This window comes from Eublepharis macularius, chromosome 14 (genome assembly GCF_028583425.1).
Source record: "Eublepharis macularius isolate TG4126 chromosome 14, MPM_Emac_v1.0, whole genome shotgun sequence".
In the NCBI taxonomy this organism is placed as follows: Eukaryota; Metazoa; Chordata; class Lepidosauria; order Squamata; family Eublepharidae; genus Eublepharis; species Eublepharis macularius.
In genome coordinates, this window is record NC_072803.1 from 6072306 (window position 1) to 6094882 (window position 22577).

Here is a 22577-nt window from a genome sequence, read left to right on the forward strand (position 1 = left end):
CCAGAAGAGTTCCTTTAAAACATCAAGGGGATCAGCGAATGGTATTTACTTCTGCAGGGACCCATCGACAATACTAACTTCTGTCTCTCTCTCTCTGGACTAGATGACTCTAGAGGTCCCTTCCAACCCTGTGATTCTACGATTCTTTCTCTCTCACACAGACACACTTGATTTGTTACCCCATGAAAAGTGCATACAAGACGCACGCATTGCCCTTCCAACAGTGTTCAAATGGTATCTAGTTTGTGGGTTGTGCAGAAGAGAACTCGTTTTTTTAAAGCTAGCGTTAAAACAGGTGGAGTAAGGCAACTACTATTCCAGTGATGCGATACCTTACAAACATGCTGGAACACTAGGCCACAAACCGGTTTATCTGAGTAAATGGCACTTGAAGAGGAGAAAACAACTGCTGCAAGGTTTCTCTGGTTGCCCGGAGGCAGTCTTTATTTGCCATAGATTACCAGGGCAATTTACAAGCCTGCCGTCCAGGAATACAAGCTGCCATTATTAATTTTTGTTTTTTAAAAGTGCCATGAAAGGGAACACTTCTTGGAAGTAGCTAGTGGCTTTCTGCTGACATGACGGACTGCGAAACGGATCGAACTCTTTGTAGTTTGAGACCAAATTTCTCTTCAGATCTTGGCTAACAGGGAAGGGCAACTATCAGCCATCCCATAACAGCTTACTCAGTCAGTCCAAGATGGAGGGATTGTCCAGGAAATATTTTTACAGGGTCAAGTCCAAGGTAGCAACTGAGTACATCAACTTCTCCAGGAATGCCACAGTTAAACGGAGGCTCCAGCCAGAAGTGGGTGCTCGGAATGAAATTTTCAGCCACAGTAGGCTCATATCCCAAACACAAGGTTCATGGGTAGCAAGGTCTTGCATTTCCCCTCTTTCCTTGAATGCCAGGCCCATAGCTAGAAATTATGGGAGAGGCCTGGGGGGTTTGTGTGTGTATGCCCGCAAGCAAGCACAGACACTATTACTCTAATACGTTTAAGAAAACAGGAGCCAAGTGACAATTTAAAGACTTCAGATTTATTCCAGCCGATCTGGGGAAGTGAGTGCTGGCTCATGGAAGCTTATGTTAGAAGATTTGGTAGTCTTTAAGGTGCCACCGGTCTCTTATTTTGCTTCTGCAGGCTGGCATGGCTACCTCTATGGAGTTGAGGTGCATGACCTTTTCTTTGATTCAACTTCACAAAATTACAAAGCGCTCGTCAGCCATCACAGTCACTTCGTATTCATTGGCTGGAAACTGTTAAGACATTTTATGAAGCAAACTGTAGGCTGCATGGTGTCCCAGCCCCCGCCCCTAAAGAAAAAGGGATAAAGAAACGCTATTTTTAAAAGCTGCAAATTCAGCAACATTCCTGAGGGAGACAGTTGCAGCAACCTCCATGGCTGCAACCTAGTGGAGAGATTTGTTTGGTGGCTGACCTATCAGGCAAGAAGTTTCCAGCGTGTTGATCGCCCTGAAGGGTGAAAACGGTTCTGATATGCCACGGGTACTACCCAGATAAGTGACTACATCGTACTGGCTTGCCTGGCCACGAAATGTCAGTGAGAGCCATTTGTGGTAAAAAGCAAATGGGAACTAACTTTTCTTCCCTCGTCCCCTCTTCTGCTCACCCCAGGCGACCATCTATTTGCAAGACTGCCTTGAGAAAACACCTTCTCTCTGCCTGTTTAGCACAAAGATGCCTCGGCCTTTCCCTCAGAGACGAGATCAGAGGGGGCTTTGCAGTCCTCCTAAGAAAATTGGTTACCACCAGGGCTTTTTTTCTGGGGGAAAGAAGTGGTGGAACTCAGTGGGTTGGCCTCGGAGAAAATGGTCACATGGCTGGTGGCCCCGCCCCCTGATCTCCAGACAGAGGGGAGTTTAGATTGCCCTCCACGCCGCCGAGTGGTGCGGAGGGCAATCTCAACTCCCCTGTCTGGAGATCAGGGGGCGGGGCCACCAGCCATGTGACCATTTTCAAGAGGTTCCGGAACTCCGTTCCACCACATTCCAGCTGAAAAAAAGCCCTGGTTGCCACTGCTTTGGGTGGGGTTAACCCAAGAAGTCTGGCAGCCTGAAAAGAGAGCCACTGAAAAGAACAACCGGTGCCAGAAGTCTACAGATGGTTTAAGGGGCCAAGATCGGTCCTCCCTGTTCCTGGCTATGGGAGAGGGTCCCTTTAGTTCAATTCCCTTTGTTTCCTAGGCTATGGAAAGCTTTCTTTCCTCCCTGACTCTCCCCGGTAGAAATGATCGCTTGCCTCCTGCAATCAGAGGCTTATGCAGAAGATGCTAGGTAAGTGCCCCCCCATCCCACCTACACACACACACACACACAAAAGCACATGAAGGCCTGACCTGCCCCTTCCCCACACATCTGTAAAATAAAAATGTTCCCTTTCCCCCGCTGGGGCTAAATGTCTGCCCCCCCTCTTTCTACGCTTCCCATTTTGCTCCGTGCCTCTTAAGACACACATTTCGTGAGAATCCTCTCCATTCCTTCGATTCTCTAGGCTAGCGACTCACCTAATTTGGAAGACGTAATTGGACAAGGCAAGCCGAGCCCTGTATGCGTGGCTCTTCCACCAGCTTGCTCAGGTGGGGGAGCGAAACAACCCAAAAGGCAAGAAGTTGGCATGGAAACAGCAGTGCCACAGAAAAACGCTGCCATGCTTGCATGGGATCTCCCCCCCTCGATCGCCACCCCCTTCCCCCGCAATGCGTTGCTAGTATGCGATGGTGCAGTGCCGATGGTCAGCGCAAATCAGTCACTTTTGTTAGCTATGCGGCTATATAGAGATATATATAAAGGTAATATGGAGATACAATTGGGGTAAGGTTTTAAACCAGCATGCCTATTGGCCGACTTTCCCAGAAAAAGGGCCACGTTCCGGTGGTGGGTTTCGGTCGGTGTGCTTCTCAGCTCTTTCTTCCTTCCTCTTCATCTCAGCCCCCCGTCCCCCGTTCTGCTTGCTTCTGGTTCTGTCTTCAGAGGGACACAAAATCCACAGCTTGCAAAAGCGGCAAGGAAAGAAGCAGCAAGAGGAGCCACGAAGTGTTCTGCAGCAGAACGCTGATTCCGGCACATTTTTCGAGCTTGTCTGTAAAAAGCAACGGGAGGGGAAAAGAGAAGAGAGAGACCAGTCAGATTGGGGAAGGAAAGATGGGCCAGGAGGAGAATCGAGCCTGGCTGCAGGGGGAGGAAGCTCCTTTCTTGCCCTTGAATCCAAACTGTTTTTACAAGCCCCCCCTCCCCAGAAAAGTTCACAAGAACCCACATGAAACGGCTTGATACTGAATCAGTCCATCGAGCTCAGTATTGTCTACTCAGACAAGCAACAGCGCTCCATTTCTTTATTACAAACTGGAAAAAAAGCCCATTGTGCAAATAAATACAACAGGCTCTAGAAAGCTGGGGCTGGGGAGGGCTGGCAGGTGGAGGGGAAAGAGGGGTCTGGGGAGGGCTGAGAGGCAGGAGGGGTCTGGGGAGGGATGGCAGGTAGGGGGCAAGGGGGGGTCTGGGGAGAGTTGAGAGGCAGGAGGGGTCTGGGGAGGGTTGGCAGGTAGAGGGGCAAGGGGGGTCTGGGGAGGGCTCAGAGGCAGGAGGGGTCTGGGGATGGTTGGCAAGTAGGGGGCAATGGGGGTCTGGGGAGGGCTGAGAGGCAGGAGAGGTCTGGGGAGGGTTGGCAGGTGGAGGGGCAAGAGGGATCTGGGGAGAGCTGAGAGGCAGGAGGGGTCTGGGGACGGTTGGCAGGTAGGGGGCAAGGGGGGTCTGGGGAGGGCTCAGAGGCAGAAGGGGTCTGGGGAGGGCTGAGATGCAGGGGGGTGACGTGCCTGTAGCCCTGTTAACCCTGCTGGAGCCAGGGCGCCCCGTGCCCCAGTTCCACTGAGGGGCGCAGCACGGCTCCAGCAGGGCTCAGAGGGCTGTGGGTGCTTTGCCCCATCACCACCGGGGCTTGCAGGCGTGTTGCTCTTCCTGTGCCTCCCTCCTCCTCCAGCTGGGCTACATAGCCTGGCGGCAGAGGGCCAGGCAGACTCGCCTGGTCATCTGCTGCCAGCGGCGCCCTCCAGAGGCGGTGTTCCATGGCACCTTTTTTATCCTGGTGCGCCTGCGCAGGCGCACCAGGATAAATGCGAGTCATCTGAAATGCTAAGACAATTATGTTATATAGGATGTTCTTGGCGGCAGGGTGGGGGTGGGGAATTTAGCTTCCAGGCTTGCTTTGTTAAGAAGCAGACTGGGGTGGGGGGCAGAAGGAAGTTTTGAACAGGCCATTTTCTGACCAGAAAAAGCTGCCTCTGAGCTGCTTCTACCCCAATGGCAGAAAACTTACAGGTCCTTGCACTTTTCTCCCAATGGGGGTAAAAACAGCTAAGGGTGTTTTTTCCCCATCTAGAGAAAAGGGCAAGAAAAGGTTTATGTTTCTCTCCCTCTCTCCATGCCCACTCTTTAACAAAACACTCCCAGAGGCTACATTTGGAAAGGAGAAAATGTTTAAGTAATGTATAGTTGAATTGCGGCAGGATAGACAAACTAACTAGGGCAGAGAAGCAGTTGTGGTCGAGAGCGGGGCGTGTCCCATCTGCAATCTCTTCCTTAAACCAGGCTGTGGGGACCAAGAAGCCTAGCCAGGAAAATGGCTTTGGGTTAGGGCAGCAGCAGTGGAAGTCAACCTGGTGGCTTATGGTTCATAGCTCAATCCCTTACCCACTACACTAGATCTCGTGGTGTCACTGTTGACCAAACCCAAATGTTACCCATCCCAAATCAAGAAATGTTTGCTATTATTTTGTGCTGGGATGCCGTTAAGTGCCACAAAGTGGAGATTCTAGTTCATCGACAGGTAGACAACACAAATCTGACTACCTGAAATTCAGTATCAGTTAAAAAAAAAAGTAACCAGGTTGAAAAGGAAATCTGAGTTTAATTTTAAAATCCTATATGGAATGGCTACGCTTAAAAGCTGCCTTGCGACCTTTGTGAAACACTAGCTGATATTTGAGGTTAAGGATGACAAATGGCAGAGATGCAGAGGAGTTAGCCGTGTTAGTCTGTGGTAGCAAAATCAAAAAGAGTCCAGTAGCACCTTTAAGACTAACCAATTTTATTGTAGCCTAAGCTTTCGAGAATCAAGTTCTCTTCGTCAGATGCATGGTACAGAAACTGGTCAAATATAGAAGAGGAGGGGGGAGGAGGGGAGGAGAGAGAAGATGCAATTAGGGGTTTTGCAGGCTTGTAGATTGACCTGGGGACTTGCAAGTCATTAGACATGCTAAAATCCCATGGAGCAGCAGTTTGATGGGTAGGTTACATCCCGCAGGTGCCATCCTCCACCCACCTCTTACTGCCCCAAGCAAATAATACACCTGCGTCTTGCTTTTCCTGGAGTCTACTAATCTCATTAGATCTCAGAAGCTAAGCAGTGCAGCCCTGGTTAGTACTTGGATGAGAGACCTCCAAGGAAGTCCAGGGTTGCTATGCAAAAGCAGGCTATGGCAAACCAGCTCTGAATGTCTCTTACTATGACTTGATGGCAAAATAATAATAACAAAAGCACCAAACATGCCTAATTCAGCTTCCCAAATGTTGACAGTTTGCAAAGTCCTATCAGGCATGCACACCTGGCACTGTAGTGAAAAACTAGCAACCAAGCCCTTTGTTTACACAATGGGCTCTAGAAAATGGCTTCTGGAGTGCTGTGCTGTGGCACCAGGCCTTCCCACTGCTATGCTGGGCCTTCCCAGGCCTCCAGAGGCCCTGAGGAGGCTGCTGTGGTGGCAGGAAGGTAAGCCATGTTGCCGATGACTCACTTTTTATCCCCGACTGCACCTGCGTGAGGATAAAAAGTTAGTCGTCATCAATACGGCTTGCCTTTTACATAGTGGGATGCCTGAAAGAAGATGAGATCCGGTGCAGAGATCCGGTGCAGCAAAAGTGAGGCAATTGTGATGGTGGAGGCTCCCATCCTTCAAAATCTGCTGCCCGAGGCCACCATCCCACCATGCCTTATTGCAGACTCAGCCCTGATTCCCAGGTGTGGTGGGAAGGCATATGCTATAGCAACCTTGCCGAAACTCAGTACATCTGAGCCTGCTCTGTGACCATTTGGGAGGTTTTCTGGAAAGCTCCCATGGAAACCTCCTTGAAATCTATGATGGAAAAACTTGTACATTTCTAGTTACCAGGAGTTGTAAATAAGAGGCAGACGAAGGCTGTTGCTATCAACCTCCTTGTCAGCTATCCTGGGAAGGGTACTGGACACAACTGATCCTTTAGACACTGTCTAGCGGGAAGTTCTCCAGGGCAAATCCATTAGAAATAGAGATATATAAACATGACCCCTTCCTCCTCTTTGGCATTAAGAACCCTGGAGTTTCTCCCATGTTTACTGGGGGCGTTTCTGATTAGTTTGTTATGTCAGGCCATTTATACATTAAGTGCACATTTGTGCCATAATAAGGCACAAATTAAAAATGTGTTGAAAAAGACATTGATTTTATAGGGAAATTTCAACACAAGGAAACTCAACGATGCACGGGGAAAAAAAAGAAAGAAGTTTGAATTGCACAAGTGAGAAACTAAATGGAAAAAGATGTTAATGTCAAGACGGAAAGGCAGGGAAACCTGAGAACATCTCCGATTCAAGATGAATTAGGGCAGGAACAAGATGGCGTCCCCACAAACCCTCCTGACTTTTCAACAGGGCTCATGTGCAGCAATTGCCCCTTATAGATTACAGCTCTAGATATATGACCAGCAAAACAAGCAAAGCAATCCAAGAAGCTCTCTGTACGCTTCACTTGCAGGCTGCACAAAATTTGATTTTCAAGCCAAAAACAATAATTACAGGTGTGTGCATATGTTAAAAAAAAGTCCCATATGTGTTAATTTGAGGATATTTGTCCCTTTTGTTATCTCCCTGTTGCTCTAATGTCATTTCTCTTCCAGATCACTCCTTTTTCATTCCTGGGTTGATCATGTGATCCCCAATTGGCTGGGATTACCCATGGTAGTGAACAATTTATTTATTAAACTTTTAGCCCGCCCTCCCCGCAAGTAGGCTCAGGACGGGTTACAATCATAAATAAATTACAATAGGTAAAACCAGTAAAATGCATCTCAGTACCAGCATGGATTTCAGCATTCCAGATGGTGCACCCTTCCCCCCGTCCCTGCCCACCATACACAAGGGAAGAAAAGGGTTGAGGTGTGGGTTGGCGAACGTCACCCCGATGCCGTCTTGCCACGCAGATTTAGCTACATGATAAGGTCACTGAAGGCAAGCGATGTCAATTAAGCATAAGGGCAACAATTTCTGGATTAGTCACATGGGTGATCCCAGCCAATCACGGATTTCATCATTGTGCTATGTAGCCAATCAGAATTCGAGATATCCCTGATGGCAACTGAGCGAGGCCAACGTAAACGAAGAGGCGAATGCGTACACACCTTTCAACACTGATGAAAATATTCCCACCAAATAAGTAACTATTTAAGCCTGATCCCAAGAGTTTCCACTCATCGGTGTTTCTTCACTTAGAAGGAGCCTTCAGGCTGCCTGACCCACCCCACGTTCTGGAGTCTTGCTCACCTTTGACAACAGTGATGTTCTGGGTCTGGATGCCAGTTAAGTCATTGGTGATTTTCACCTGACACTCGTATATGCCTTCATCGGCAGCAGTGAACCCATAGACGTTGAGGCACACCAGGTTCTCATAAATGGTGACATTGGCGCGGTTCTTGAAGACGCTGTCGGGCATACCAAGGTTGCTGGCCACCGTACGCATCGACCTGGAGTCCTTGCTCATGCGGAATTGGTAACCCAGGGGGTTCTCGGTCTTCTTCTCATAGCGACAGTCCAAGCGCAAGTTCTGACCGCTCAAGCAAGCCTTCAGGTCCCGTATGTTCTGGCACTGAGCAAGTTGAAAGACTGAGGAAAGCAAGGCAGTCGCTCTGTCACCAACAACGAAGGGATGAACAGTTCACCAAAGTGGAGCCACAATTCTGACCCACACAGTGCTAGTCAGAATCCCGCTAGCTCCGGCCAGACTGAGACGTGATTCTAACAGAGGCAAAAGCGCTTCCCTGAGGGACTTGCACTTGCCCCGTCCGTCACTGAAACTGGCCAAGTGTTTTTGCCCGCTCAGGGCCCAGCCTGGTTCACATAAGGGGTAACTGGGCCCCATCACTTGAAAAGAGGCAGACCCAACCAGAGTTAGGGTCAAGCTGTGAGACGAATTACACGAGGAGGAGCATGTGAAGGGAGTCGCAATGTTAGCCAGGAAGCTGAGGTTTAAAAGACAGATTGGAAGGCTCTGCCAATTTCCCCTCTCTACAGAGCCAGTAAAGATCCCTCCTTGGAGGGTTTATTTCCTCTTTGCCTCCCGAAGGCTCTGTCAGTTTCATCTCTCCTTCTGCTTCCCAGATAACATTGTGACTCCCTTCACGTGCTCCTCCTCGTATAATTTGTCTCTTGTAGCTTGGCTCTTAGACTGCAGGTGGAGGGACTGAGAGCCAAACTACAAGTGACTCCTGACACAGGTTGGACACTTGTCAGCTTCCCTCAGGTTTTGATGGGAAATGTAGGCCGCTTGGTGGAATGTTGGACAAGTGACAGTTGAAAAGTCCATTGGACAGGAGTCAGAGAGCCAAGCTGCAAGACCAGGATCCCTACATTTCCCATCGAAACTTGAGGGAAGCTGACAAGTGTCCAACTAGTGTCAGGCGTCACCTGTAGCTTGGCTCTGAGATGCTCTTTTGCATTGAAAACTCCAAGAAAGAGGGCCAGGCCTGCTAACTCTTGCTGTACTGTTTTTTATTTGCCAGGCATTCCAAAGAGGTGGGACGGTTACAAAATGGGATCTTCTGCCTACACTCCAAAGCAGCAGTTGGTTCCTGCCTGTGTCAACCAGGCCTTAAATTGTGAGTTATCCTATGGCTAATGCTGGTCAGGGACCTTGGCAGACCTTGAATGGAGCAGGAGCTTAAAATAGCAGCCTCCCCCAGCAGGAGGCAGTAGAAAGCCGCTGGGTTAGCCAGGCCCGGGGTGCAAACACTAGTGCCTTGCGAAGGGATACTGTGGCAACCTTTTAAAAAAGCAGATCCCTTGCCTAACATCTGTCCCACACACAGAAATTTAGGCCAAGCTTCTCTGGATGCTTCAGCTCCAGGCTATGAGAAGGTTGGCTTGCTACGTTTATGCCTCGCAGGCGGCTGTTAAAGATAAAAGAATTTTTTAAAAATCCCCCAAAGGTACCAGCCCTAGAGAGAGAGATGCAGTGGGGAAAGCTGAACTCTCCCACAGCTTCTGAGATGCACCCTCCTCATAGGAATGCCTCTTGCAGCGACAGCAATATCTGCATGCCAGAGTGTTTAAACGTTTGTGAAACAGGCAAATTGTGTGTGAATATCAGAGTCTCTCTCTATACGAGACATTTGAAAGGTGAAGAACATGTGTTGGGAGATGCAAAGTGAGCTGGGAAGGGTATTTTACAAAGACAGAGTCGGCGGCAGGGCAAAGGCTTTGCTATACACTGGAGCTGTGTGAAGGGGCTGTGAAAGGCCAGAAGGGAAACTTCAGCCCATGATAACCTCGCCAGGTCGAAGCCTGGCTCCGGAAGGCAGCTCCAGCCCATTTCCATTTCTCGTTGCCCTCTGGTTGTTGTGATCCCACACAGTTTTAGACTGGAGAGGTGAAATAGACAGAGCCTTTGGGGAGGCAAAGATGAAATTAACAAACCCTCTGAGGAGTGATCTCGGGCTCTGTCTTTTTAAACTACGTTTTCCGGCTAATATTGTGTCGCCTTACACTTGAGGTACACGCGCCAAGACGTCTTGTGTAGAGAGGCTCTCAGCTACCAGGTATTTGGAGAATAAGAGAAAAGCACTTTGCACTTTACATAACAAGAAGTATTTTTAAAAAAATATACAAAAATATTTATTAATGTACTATTGAAGAATCTCAATAATTTCTTTTCCCTTCAGAGGGAGGTCTTTTCCCTTAATTGTTACCAGATATTTGGAAGCATTCTGCAAGGCTGATTTTAGCCATGCAGATGCCGTGAATGGCCACTAGATGGCAATGCCCTTTACCTGTCACAAGGACAGCAATGCCAATGGTGGATTTCATCTTTCCTTCGTCTGTGCCTTGGAAGACAGCACGGGGCTGGAAGAGACCTAGGAGAGAAAAGCAGCATCTGTTTAGCCCAGAAAAGACTGATGGTAAAAAAGGGACTGGCACATCCAAAGCACGTTGCGTGTGCAAGCACAAGTGTGAATGCCCGCTGGGACGATTACCAATGAAGCCGAGTGCAGGCTCTCAAATGCCTACGTTAATCTCACCCCCTCCGCCTTTACATACATACTACACAGTGCCATTGGTGTGCAACATGCACAAGAGCCCGTGTGGTGTAGAGGTTAAGAGTGTTGGATTAGGATCTGGGAGACCCAGGTTCGAATCCCCTCTAGGCCATGGAAGCCTGCCGGGTGACCTTAGGCCAGCCCGACACTCTCTGCTTAACCTATTTCACAGGGTGGCGGTTGTGAGGATAAAACAGGAGAACCACAGACGCCACTTTGGGTTGCCATTGGGGAGAAAGACGGGGTATAAATGAAGTAAATAAATAAAGACAGCTTTGCCCACCAGCCAGAAGGACCACCCTGCCTACTTTGAGCCCTGAATAGGAGATTGCGTTGCTATTGTTGGATGCAGAAAGCCAGAATGCATGGAGGCTGGGTCCAATCCTGCAAGGCTCTTCTTACTATAATTCTCTGCCTGCAAATCATCTCACAGCATGCAGCTGGCCACTGTCAGGAAACAGAATGTTTTGCCTCCTGATCTTTTGCTGTGACCCAAACAGACAGCCTTGTGGCTGGAGAACAAGAACTGGATTTGTAAAGAGGGTCTTGCAACGAACCACCAAGTTCGTCTATCCATGCAGATTCCTACCCGGTGCCTCTCCCCCCACCCCGGTTCTGTGCCATGGCCAGACAGCAGCTCTGGGTAAGCTAAGCAGAGACGAGTTATCCTGATAGTGCAGTAGAGGAAGAGAATGGGGCACAGGCGAAAAGGAAGTGGGCGTGCCAGGCAGGGCACAGGCCTTTCTGGAAGAAGGAAGGATTTGCACTCTGCAACAAGCTTTCCACAGATGTTTAAACTGCTCAGGCAGTGGGAGAAGAACTGTGGAGAATCCTACTGAATCCTGAACAGAGGTCATTGCAGCCTGGTTTCTTATCCCTCCCTTGCAGCAGAGAAAACCTTGCCTCAGCTCTGACATAGCAGAACAGGCCCCACTAAAGAAATGCCAAGTCTGCAGAGCAGCACAGAGCTCTGTATCACTCGAGGCTTGAGCAAGCAAGCCAAGGCACACACCAGAAAAGGCAACTTGGCACTAGAGATTGAGCTCTTCTGCCAAGCGTATGAAACCTGTTTTGTCATACTCCTGTTTATCCCACGTTTCCCTTCCAGAAGGTCAGGGGAACTTAAACGATGCTCCCTCCCGAAACTGATAGAGTGAGACTGGTCTACCGTCACACAGTGAACTACGTGGCAAAGTGGGGGATTGAACTCATGTCTGCCACGGCCTGGTCCGCATCATGCTGACTGGATGTAAGCAAAGTTGAGCAGTGGATGGTGATTACTTCTTTTGAATCTTTAGTTGGGTGAATGGAGGCACAATTGCCAGCTTTGATACTATCAGAAACCGTTTTGTTTGCTCCTTATAAGGGGCGGTGCTGTTCTAATTAGCATCAGAGGTTGAGCCGGATCACTGCTGGCTGGAACCTGGGGGAGGGGGGACTTCCTGCAGCTTCTTTGAGTCCCTGGAGCTTTGGTGCAACCTGAGATCTCCCTGCACCAAACCGCATCTAACCTAATTGTTTTTGCCCACCCCATAAGACTGCTGCAGACAGAGATGACCTTGAGACCCAGTCTGATAGAATGATACTTCCCCCAAAGGGAACAGGTTCACTTGCAGTGTGCAGAAGGGGAAGGAGTTTCATTTGCACTCTGCCAGTGCTCAGAGGCTACCCTTAATCAGCTTTTCAAGGTAGTACAAAGACCACCAAAAACCCCACATGCTTCACTTGTAAACTATGAGTTTAGCTCTCTCTCCGCTAGAAGAAATGGATGGGAGTGGCCAGAGAATACGAACCATTAATTCTATTTTCTATCTACATTCATAATTTATGATGCAAACAAATGTTGAACTGTGACAGAGACCCTCATTTTGCCTGAGTCAACCTTCTCGTCCAGCAGGGTGGAATCTACCTTAGAAGGCCATGGGCTGCGGAAGCAGCAGAGCAGGAGACCCCCCAACAAATAACTGCCACACCTTCTGCTTGCAGACCCAAGGAACGGTGAGGCCCCTGCCTTGGCTGACTATGTTACCTCTACTGATGGGCCCAAGAAATACTGAACCTAGGCCATATTCCCTTTAAAGGCAGCCCAACCCGACAGGGCTGGGTGTAGTTCAGCCTCTGGCACCTGAGGAGAACCAGCCAAAAGAGAGTTGGTTGAAAGCCGGAAGGAACAGAAGGGCAAGGGAGAAGCAGGAAGAGGAGGGCCCAGGTAGAGAGACACCTCTATCCAAAATAGTAAAGAGTCCAGTAGCACCTTTCATACTAATCAACTTTATTGTAGCATAAGCTTTCGAGAATCACAGCTCTCTTCGTCAGATGCATCGTCTCGAAAGCTTATGCTACAATAAAGTTGCATCTGACGAAGAGAGCTGTGGTTCTCGAAAGCTTATGCTACAATAAAGTTGCATCTGACGAAGGGAGCTGTGGTTCTCGAAAGCTTATGCTACAATAAAGTTGCATCTGATGAAGAGAGCTGTGGCTCTTGAAAGCTTATGGTACAATAACGTTGGTTAGTCTTAAAGGTGCTACTGGACTCTTTACTATTTTGCAACTACAGACTAACTCCTCTGGATCTATGACCTCTAGCCAAGGCCAGGACTTCAGCTAGACAAGCCTCCTCCTGGCCCCTGATGGGGCTAATTGTTTGGGGGCGTCCGCGTTAACCAACACTCCTCCCCCTTCGTACATAATGGGCAATGCTTGCATTTGAGCAATGCACCTGACCCGGCTGCCTGGATGTACATGGAAGGACATGACTCTGATGTGTCCTTGCTCCTAGGAGCATCATGTGAACTCTTCGTGTTTCAGAGATATGACTAGGAAACACAGACCCCTGACCTTTCTTGGTAGATCCATATGTGAAACCCAGAACATTAATCAAGGTTGTAATATTTTTCTCCACCGAATGAAATTGCAGATCAGCTATCCCGAATTCCAAACAAGAGATGCCAAAGGGGAATGGAAATATCTCAAAAGGGAGGCATACTTTCGCTTCCCTTTGGCACCTTTTGTTTTGAACAAAATAAGGCTAAAAACTGCAAATGGGTTTGCATTTCCTTCTCTATTTATCTCATCTTTACTGTTGTTTCAGTGGGTGTTGAAGATGGACAGGTTAAAAACGGGATTTGGGAGTTTAAACTGTTCGAGGGGAGCTGCTTCGTGCTGATGGTGCACAACGGATGAATCTTTTTACTTTGCAAGCTTTTATAGTGGTTTTCTTGCTGGCTTTCGCTTTCCATGCGCAGCGTTGTTTAAAATTGCTTTGGGGATCCTGCAAAGGATAGATGCGTAAAAATAAGACACATAATAAATCCTCAGCCCGTCTTCATTCCTCTTGTCCCCAATCCAGAGGACCCCTGGCTTTAAAACACAAACTATTGGCCACGAGGTAAAAGTCCCAGATGTCAGAGACAGAGGCGGGACTCCAGCTTCAAGCCTTTGACAGGGGCCTGGCTGTCCACTGCTACCAACCAAATCCTGCAGTGCTATACGCCATCCCCCAAATAAGGGACTTAGGGGATATGCCATCTCTCAAATCAAAATCAGACTTAGTATGGTGTCCCAGGAGAACGTACGGGAAATCAAGACAGGAGACTATAGGAGTTGTAGCTCTATATCCTCAGTGGGGATCTCAGGTGCCTGTGGGTGGTAGGCAATCTCCCAGTGGTGGTTGTGGATTTTCCGGGCTGTATTGCCGTGGTCTTGGCATTGTAGTTCCTGATGTTTCGCCAGCAGCTGTGGCTGGCATCTTCAGAGGTGTAGCACCAAAAGACAGAGATCTCTCAGAGACCTGCTAACATCTTCTCCACAGTTTGACACTGAGAGATCTCTGTCTTTTGGTGCTACACCTCTGAAGATGCCAGCCACAGCTGCTGGCGAAACGTCAGGAACTACAATGCCAAGACCACGGCTATACAGCCCGGAAAATCCACAACAACCATCGTTCTCCGGCCGTGAAAGCCTTCGACAATAAATCTCCCAGTGGTTTACTTGCTTGCCCGCTGGGAGGTTTTGGGCTGCCCGGAGATCGCCTGCCACTAGCAGGCACCCTCAGAACCCACATGGTGCATGCACTCCCAGCAGACGCGATGACAGCACTTCCGGAAGTGACATCATGGCACTGGCTATGGATGCGCCCCTGCAACTGGCATGGTGACGTCACTTCCAGATGTCATAACACAAGGAACAGGAACACGTGCCCGCTTAGTGTGAAAAAACACTACACCGGGAAGGTGTAGGGACCTGGCAACCTAATCCTCAGAGGGGATCTCAATAACTTCAGTTGACGTGCACTTTGAAATAAACTGCAAGTCAGAAGGCGTCCTGTTTGCCAGAGCCCGTTCAAGGTGTTTTGCCATCCCAAACAAGGTACACCCATCACCAGCTATGCTCGCAGGGCTGCCAGCTGGGTCCAAGCCACAGTCTCAGGGCGCTGCTCTGAGGTCTCTGCTTCTACCTGCCTGGCCGGGAGCAAGCTCAGACCTGCTGCAGCATACCTGTGCCCTCTTCAGTCAACCTTTGAGTACCAATGCCAAGAGGCAACATCGGAGGAAGGCCTCGGCCGCTATGGCCTGTCGTTGGCCCTCCAGAGGAACTCGTTGGCCGCTGCGTGAGAGGCTGGTCTAGACGGACCGCTTGTCTGATCCGGCAGGGCTCTTCTTGTGTTCTTATGACAGATTTTCTGTTCTGGGGGGGGGGAGGCTCAAGGCTCCACCCTTGAACGCTAAAACGAAGCCAGAACGTTTGCATCACATGAACTCTCTTTTCCAAGTGGTAACTGACCCCTTTGGGCAGGGAACAACTTGGCAAACTGGTTCTAAATGCATGAAAGTGCCACATGCCAAGCCAGACCGCGGAGCCATCTCCTCTGCTGTAGCCCGTTGTGACTGGCAGATACCCTCCTGGGTCCCAGGCAGAGAAAGGCCTTTCCCTTTGAGATGTCGGGGGAAGAACCCCAGATTTCTGCACGAAAAGCAGCTGCTCCACCACTGAGCTGTGGAACCTCCTCTATGGTTATCCACTTAAACACGGGCCACTGTTTTCTACCAAAACAGAAAAGAGTCCAGTAGCACCTTTAAGACTAACCAAATTTACGGTAGCATAAGCTTTCGAGAACCACAGCTCTCTTCGTCAGATGCATCAGTAAAGTTGGTTAGTCTTAAAGGTGCTACTGGACTCTTTTCCGGTTTGCTACTACAGACTAACACGGCTAACCCCTCTGGATCTGTTTTCTAGCACACATTCACTGTGATGGGTGAGAAAATCCACTTGGCAGGATGACGCAGGTGACTAAGTCACCCTGGGTTGAGAGAGTTCACCTTGCAGTTTGGTTGTCTGTACGAGCTCCTTCCATATTGTCCCAATGGCAACGAACCGGTACGGTATACAGGTTAGAGTCGGACTGATCTGGGAGACCCAGGTTCAAATCCCCACTCTGCCATGGAAGCTTGCTGGGAGATCTTGGGCCAGTCACACCCTCTTGGCTTAACTTACCTCACAGGGTTGTTGTAAGGATAAAAAAAAGAAGATAATGAGGTAAGCTGCTTTGGGTCCCCATTGGGGAGAATGGCAGGGCATAAATCAAGGAAATTAATAGTAAATAACTCCTTCTATGCTTCCCAAGATTTCTGACCTGGTAGGAACTTGCGTCAAAAATGAGCTACCTATGTGGTGGACATGCAAGAAAGCATGAAAATACTGGATAAAGATATATGAAGGGATGCAAAAGATCTTCAAGCTCAGGTTTGAGCTAAATCCAAAAAAACATGCTATTAATCGTTCGACCAAATAATGTTACAAAAGAACAGGGAGACATCTTCCGTTACATGGTGGCAGCAGCAAGAGTGTTATATGCAGTGAAATGGAAAACAGATACAGGCCCGGATGTGTCGGAGTGGATAGAGAAGACCGATGAATACGCATCAATGGCCAAACTAACCGCTTATGTACATAATAGACCAATAGCTGAATTTTGGGGAAAATGGAAGGATTTCTTTGATTACTTAGGCTAAAATTAAGACCGATGCAAAGATGAGAAGATAAAACACATGGTAATGATTAATTAAAATAGCTGAAATCAAAGTTTGAGTATAAGTAACCAAGGAGAGGGCAAGAGAGTTATTATATAACTAGCAACAAAGCCCGTTGTGGGGAAAAATACAACGGGCTCTAGAAAGCTGGGGCTGGGAAGGGCTGGAAGGTGGGTCAGGCATGCCCCTAGCCACACATGATTGGGGCTGGGGAGGGCTGGCAGCAAGGCGGGCCGGGGAGGGCTGGCAGGTGGGTGGGCTGGCGAGGGCTGCTTGCCCTTCCTGCCCCATCCCCAGCGGATCAGCTGGGGAGGGCAAAGGTGCCCGCCTCCTTCCCCACTGATCAACTGGACAGGGTGAAGGTGGTAGGCTTGCTGCCCCCCCTTGCCCGCTGGTCAGCAGGAGAGGGCAGGCGTGTGCTTGGCAGTCCCACCCTTTCCCAGCTGACCAGCTGGGGAGGGTGTGCCTGTGCCAAATGTGAGTCGCCGGGAACGTGGTTACCCTTTTAGATAATAGGATTAAGTTGTGTTGTTATATATTCTGATTGCATTTTCCTATCAGTTTAATTTTAAATGTAGCGCTTGCATACGTTTTTAAGCACTTTCTACTGTTATATCTTTTTAAATAAAATTTCTATATACAGCAGCAACAACAAAGAGCTTTCTGTGACTGTATCCAGTGTGGTATAATGGTTCTTGATGGACTAAGAAGCCCTTGTTAGATATAAACTTTATCTGGGCCTGGAAGAAATGAATAAAAAGGGGGCTCTGGAGGGCTCTTTACGAAGCCTCCAGAGCTTTTCCAGGCGGAAGTTATGCCACTATGAAATAGAAATCGCTAACCACAAAGGCTGAGGTATTCACCGTAACTATCAGCTGAGTCAAAGCCAAAAGTGGCCGCAAAACAGTTACTTCTGCTAGATTTTTTCAAGGTAAAAGCCACAGAAGATCAAGGCTGGAGGAGGACCAGAGGAACCCGTTCTGAGAAGTTTATCTGAAGAAAGGAAACGGAGAAGTTCTACCTTGGGCCCAAGAATGCAGAACTAACAAAGAACACAGAACCTATCTTGGTTCAAGCATAATATCCCCTTCTTCCTAGAAACAGAAGTTGGATGGGAGGGGGGGGGGGGAGTCTCGTATCAGTGACTATCTAGATCTGGTAGTACTTTCTAGTCTAAGCTTGTCTGGCCAATGTTAACTGCAAAAGCTTAAGTCACACAGTCTACCCTCCAAAGAAGCCGTTTTCTCCAGGGGAACTGATCTCTGTGGCCTGGAGAGCAGTTTGTAATTCTGGGAGATCTCCAGCCACCACCTGGAGGCTGGCAACCCCACCTCAACTGGATGCCAGCTGCCTGACTGCCATCTTGCCTGGCTTTAACCTCTGGATTTATTGCCACTGTAAAGATGCAGACTTGCAAAGCTGCTTTAGCATGAGAGCTTTGATTTAATGTTAGCCTGTATCTTATAATTGTGCCTATCTGTATAAAGACATGTAGCAAAGCACACGTTGCTAAAAGCCTGGGAAGTGAGACCAGGCCGAGCGGGCCCAGGACAGCCTCACCCAGAGGATGAGAAAGACCCTAGGACTGCATATAGAGTCATATAGAGCCTGTCAAGGGTCTACGGGGTCTATGCATATGCAAGGGTCTATGCATATAGAGTCATATAGAGCCCGTCAAGGGTCTATAGTGGTAGTTCCAGAAAATGCCCAGGCTATGTGATTGGCACATGCCAAGATGGGCATCTGAGAATGTCCACATGGGAAAAGGTGCCCAAGCAACAGCCATATATGGGCATATGGTCAGGCAGGTCAAGACTACAAAAGGAGAGTCCAAGAGCACTTTCAGAAATCTCCCTTGAGTGATTTATCCTGACCGATCTGCAATGAAGAACCTGACCAGCTATTTGGACTCTTATTAAAGGCCTCAAAGCTTTCTCCTGGTCAGTTGGCTTCCTTCTGATCAGCCAACAGCAGAATTCCCTGGCCTAATTAGCCAATTTGGGTAACTGCAAATGCAAGCTTGCTAATGAAATATATTTAGTAATCAATAAAGCTATAGCTCACCTTCAAGGAACTGTCTTTTCTCTCTCTCTCTCTCTCTGGTCATGTGCATCTTGAAATGGATCCCGGCAGGAGTTTGGATGGGGCAGTGTGGGGGAAAGTCCTGGTCAATCTCCCCCCATTCCCCAGCTCTAGTTAGGTTTCCCCTCTAACAACCTGGGTTCGAACCTTCCCTCAACCATGAAGTTCTCTGTTGATGCTGGGCTGCTTGTGCTCTTTCAACCTAACCCACCTCACATTGTTGTAAAATTAAGAGGGTGGGGGGGGGGGCTGCCTGCAATGCTGAACTCTTTGCAATATGGGCCAGATAAAAATATAATCATTAATATATACCATAGTAAGTCTCCACTAGGCAATTGGTCTGGATTCACTCTGAATGCCTGGAAATGGAGGTAGAGGGCAGGTGAATATAGTCTCCCAGGAAAAGATACTTTACTGCAGAATGTGCGTAACTGGTTAGTAATCTAGTCATGATCTCACAGCTAGTTACTGCTTCCTTCTGCTGGATATCTGCTCATTAAATTTCTTTCCATCACCCGGGTAAATGAAGTTATCAGACGGTCACATACATCCGGTGGCAAGCTGACATTTTGCAAGATTTGTACCGCACTCTTTAACCAATGGCTACCCCGCAATAGCGCTCATTTTTTTTCCAAATAGAGCTGATCCCACCTCCCCCCCCCAAGGGGGGGGACCCTTATCAATATAACCCTCCCTTAAAATTATTAAATAAAAGGGCCCTTGAGAAGAAAGAGCTGGCGAGAAGAGCTCAAGAAAGAGAATTTTCATGTACCAAACAACAACAAAAGATTTAAAAAGACAAAGAGCAAACTGTAAATAATCTGACAAGAATGTCCTTCATTGCATGGAAAATTATTTGGTTTCCCTAAATACTGGGGAGGGGAACAGAAGGGGGGGGGGGTTAATGCTGAACTGAACCAAGATTATATACGTGATGGAGGTCATGTGATGCCCGTCTCCCTCTCTAGCTTGCATTCACCCACTGACAGGCCGGAGATTCTCCGTTGCTCGACACATTCCAAGGACACAACACCTCATCCAGCCGCTGTTGGCAGCAGAAATGCAGCCGTAGGGGAATTCAGAAGAATGCAGGCAGATTTCAGGACAGAATCAAGGATTTCCCAAGGACAATTCAGAACAGAGAGGAAATGGGAAAACAAAAACAGACTCCGGTCAAGGACACCGAACAGACCACAGAGGTTCATTTGAACCCGTGCTCGGCTTAATTGCACATGCGCTGAAAAAGCCTTGTGAGCTGGAAGAGGCTCTCTGCATAAGCTCAGAGATACTTCTATAATTAAGTTCTGAGAGATGAACCCTGGTAAGCCATCCTTGTGTGCCCCTTTCCACGCCCCACCATAGAACAAATGGTAAAAATGGGTTACATTTAGAAAATGGCATTGGGGTGGTGGTGGTTAAAAATGGCCGTCTCGCTGTACTGCTTTACTGACCAAATCTGGGTCCTAGTGAGGAAAATGGGATTAAAGACCTGGAAGTAGATCCCCTGGTGTCTCAGCTAGCTTGACCTTCAGGGTATGAGCCTAGGACAGATGATGTCTGAATTCAGAAATAATTGCTGCATGCAAAAAACCCCCAGCAAGTCAGAAAAGCCAGGATGCCAACTGACCACAGAAAGCCCAGCCTGGCCTGCTCCTACGCCTTTAGCAGCAGCTGGGTCTGCAGAAAGCAGCAGATGAGACTTTGCAGAGAACAGAGATAGACTTGACCACCCGCTCAGGTATGTACATCACAGTGCTGTTAAAAGCAGAGGCACAAAGCTGGCAACCGCCTTCCTAACCCTCCCCTGACAACCTAGTTTTCTATGTGTAGAATTTTATCTTAAGGGGGTTTATATCATATCCCCACACACCAGAGCACCACTACTTCTGGGTTGGGTCCCCAGTGCAGCACTGGTCTACCTGTGGGGGCCACGTGTGCCGCCTGAGTGGCTACTGGGGCACCCTGCTCCTCCCTTCTGGCTCGGCTTTTCAGGTTTTGTTTTTCTGCCCCTGAAGTGGGAAGAAAAAACGGAGATGAGCCACTTGAGAGGAAGAGGATGGAAAATCCAGGAAAGGGTCCTGGGGAGGGCTGGGGCTTGTATTAACTGCCTTGTGAAAAGCACGGAGAGATCCACCCCATGCCGGAGAAAGGGAGGAAGGAATCTGGCACAGCTAAACGAGGAGTCTTTGGCACCCTTTTTTGTCTCTAAATACTAAGATCCAGCGTTGTGTGGCAGCTGGAATGAACGAACAGCGGGAGGAAACGAACCCGAGTTCAAATTGGTTGTGGGTGCCACTGGGCTGACTGCTCCCTCATCCTAAGGTAGCTGCGTGGTGCAATTGCGGGAAAGCAGAACAACTGCAAAACGAGATGAAAAGGGGACAGGAGATAAACATCTCTTGGCAGGCGCCTTTTCTCTGTCTAAAACCAACCCCCACCACCCGGAGAGTTTTAGGTGGGTGGCCGTGTTGGTCTGCAGTCGAAAAGCAGGATTTGAATCCAGTGGCACCTTGGAGACCGAGGAGGGAGCTTTGACGCCCGAAAGCTTACACCCTGAAAATCTTGCAGGTCTCCAAGGTGCTGCTGGACTCGAACCCTGCCCCTCACCGCCATCAGGGTTCTCTCACACCTGTATTAGCGTAAATCTGAGAGCGTCTTTGGGACTTCACTTGAGCGCCTCCAAGGGGCTTCATTTGGGCCTCACGTATGCAGCAGGGCTTGCCCCCACCAAAGAGAAGAACATCAACCCCCACCCCCCTGTATGGCCAGAAAGCCTTTTTTTAGCACAAGCACCAATCTAGACGGTTCTGCACTTCCCTGCCTGGCGCCCCAAATGTTTTATTGGACCTTAAAAGTGTGTTTGCGGAGGGCGGGGGGGGGGGTCGGGATCGAGGCTGACATGCTGGTGGTGGGGTCTATATTCTGCCTCCCTGCCTTGTTTCTGGAAGAGGCGAATAAAGCCAAAAGGCATGGAGGGAGCTACAATCCCCCTTCCTGAGACTCACCTCGGGATCCCCATTCTCTCCCCCCCCCCCGAAGCCTTGTTGGGGCTCTTTACCGCAAGGTTGCCAGCTCCAGCTTGGGAAATTCCTGGAGATTTGGGGAGTGGAGCCTGGAGAGGGCGGAGTTTGGGGAGCTGCCACGTCCCCAGGCAGAATTGATCTCAGCTGCATTTGGGGACATGTCCAGGCCCCGCCGGGAGGCTGGCAACCCTACGAGCAGCATTCACGTCAGGCGTCGCGCGGCCTCGAGCCCGTGTCCGGGCGGGGCTGCAAGGGCGCGGAGGCGGCTGCGGGTCTCCGCAGGGGGCGCCTTACCGATCCCCTTCCAAGCTCGGGGTTCCGTAGAAGGGATGTTTCTGCGGGGCTCTGCCGGTCCCGCGCCTCGCGCCGCCCCCAGGCCGGACTGCAGCCGCACCGCCAGCCGCACAGTCCGCGCTGCAGCCCAGACGGGCGGGCGCCTTGCCAGTGGCCAGGAGACCGTCCGCCTCGGCACGCTCCCTCTGCGGCAGGCGGGTCTCCGGGTCCCCCGCGCCGCTCTCGGCTACGGGCTCGGCGTCCCTCCACCCTCGACGGCTCTCCAAGCCGCGAAACGCGCCCGCCCCCGCCCGCAGCCCTCGCCTCCGCACAGCCCTGCCGGGGAAGGCTGCAGCGCCGCAGCCCGCCCGACGCCGCCAGGCGCGCGGTTACCTGCAGCTCCGACGACGCGCCCGCTCCGGCAGCCTGGTGCGGACAGCGACTGGCACGCCGGGCGACTCCGCGGCGGGGATGGCTCCGCCCACCGGGCCCGCCCCCTGCCGCACGGCTCCGCCCTTCTGCAGGGCTGGGGTTGCCGCAATTTGGGAGGTGCGCAGGAGCCGGGGGGGGGAGCACGTGGTCAGAAAAAATTAAAGGAGCTGGGGGAGGAGATGCATATTTTCGGCTATGCAGCCCGACCCCTCTTTTCCTAGCATAGATTCCGAATATGCAGCCCACCCCTCTTTTGGGAGCATCTTTTGGGATACGCAGCCCGCCCCTCTCTTTTTCGGAGCATCTTTTAGGACGTGCGCCCCCCCCCCACCTTTTCCTAGCGTGTCTTTCCTGTATGCAGCCCGCCCATCTCTT

General features: G+C 49.8%; 1 protein-coding gene across 1 annotated transcript; it reads right to left on the bottom strand.

Moving 5' to 3' along the window:
• Positions 1 to 1988: 1988 nt before the first annotated feature.
• On the bottom strand, positions 1989 to 22233 carry THY1 (Thy-1 cell surface antigen). Its single transcript, XM_054997906.1, has 4 exons — positions 22164 to 22233; positions 10097 to 10180; positions 7596 to 7934; positions 1989 to 3104 (listed from the first exon to the last, which is right to left on the bottom strand). Exons 2-4 carry the CDS (start codon positions 10131 to 10133, stop codon positions 2992 to 2994), a joined length of 489 nt encoding a protein of 162 aa, XP_054853881.1. The 5' UTR covers positions 10134 to 10180; positions 22164 to 22233; the 3' UTR covers positions 1989 to 2991.
• Positions 22234 to 22577: the final 344 nt, after the last annotated feature.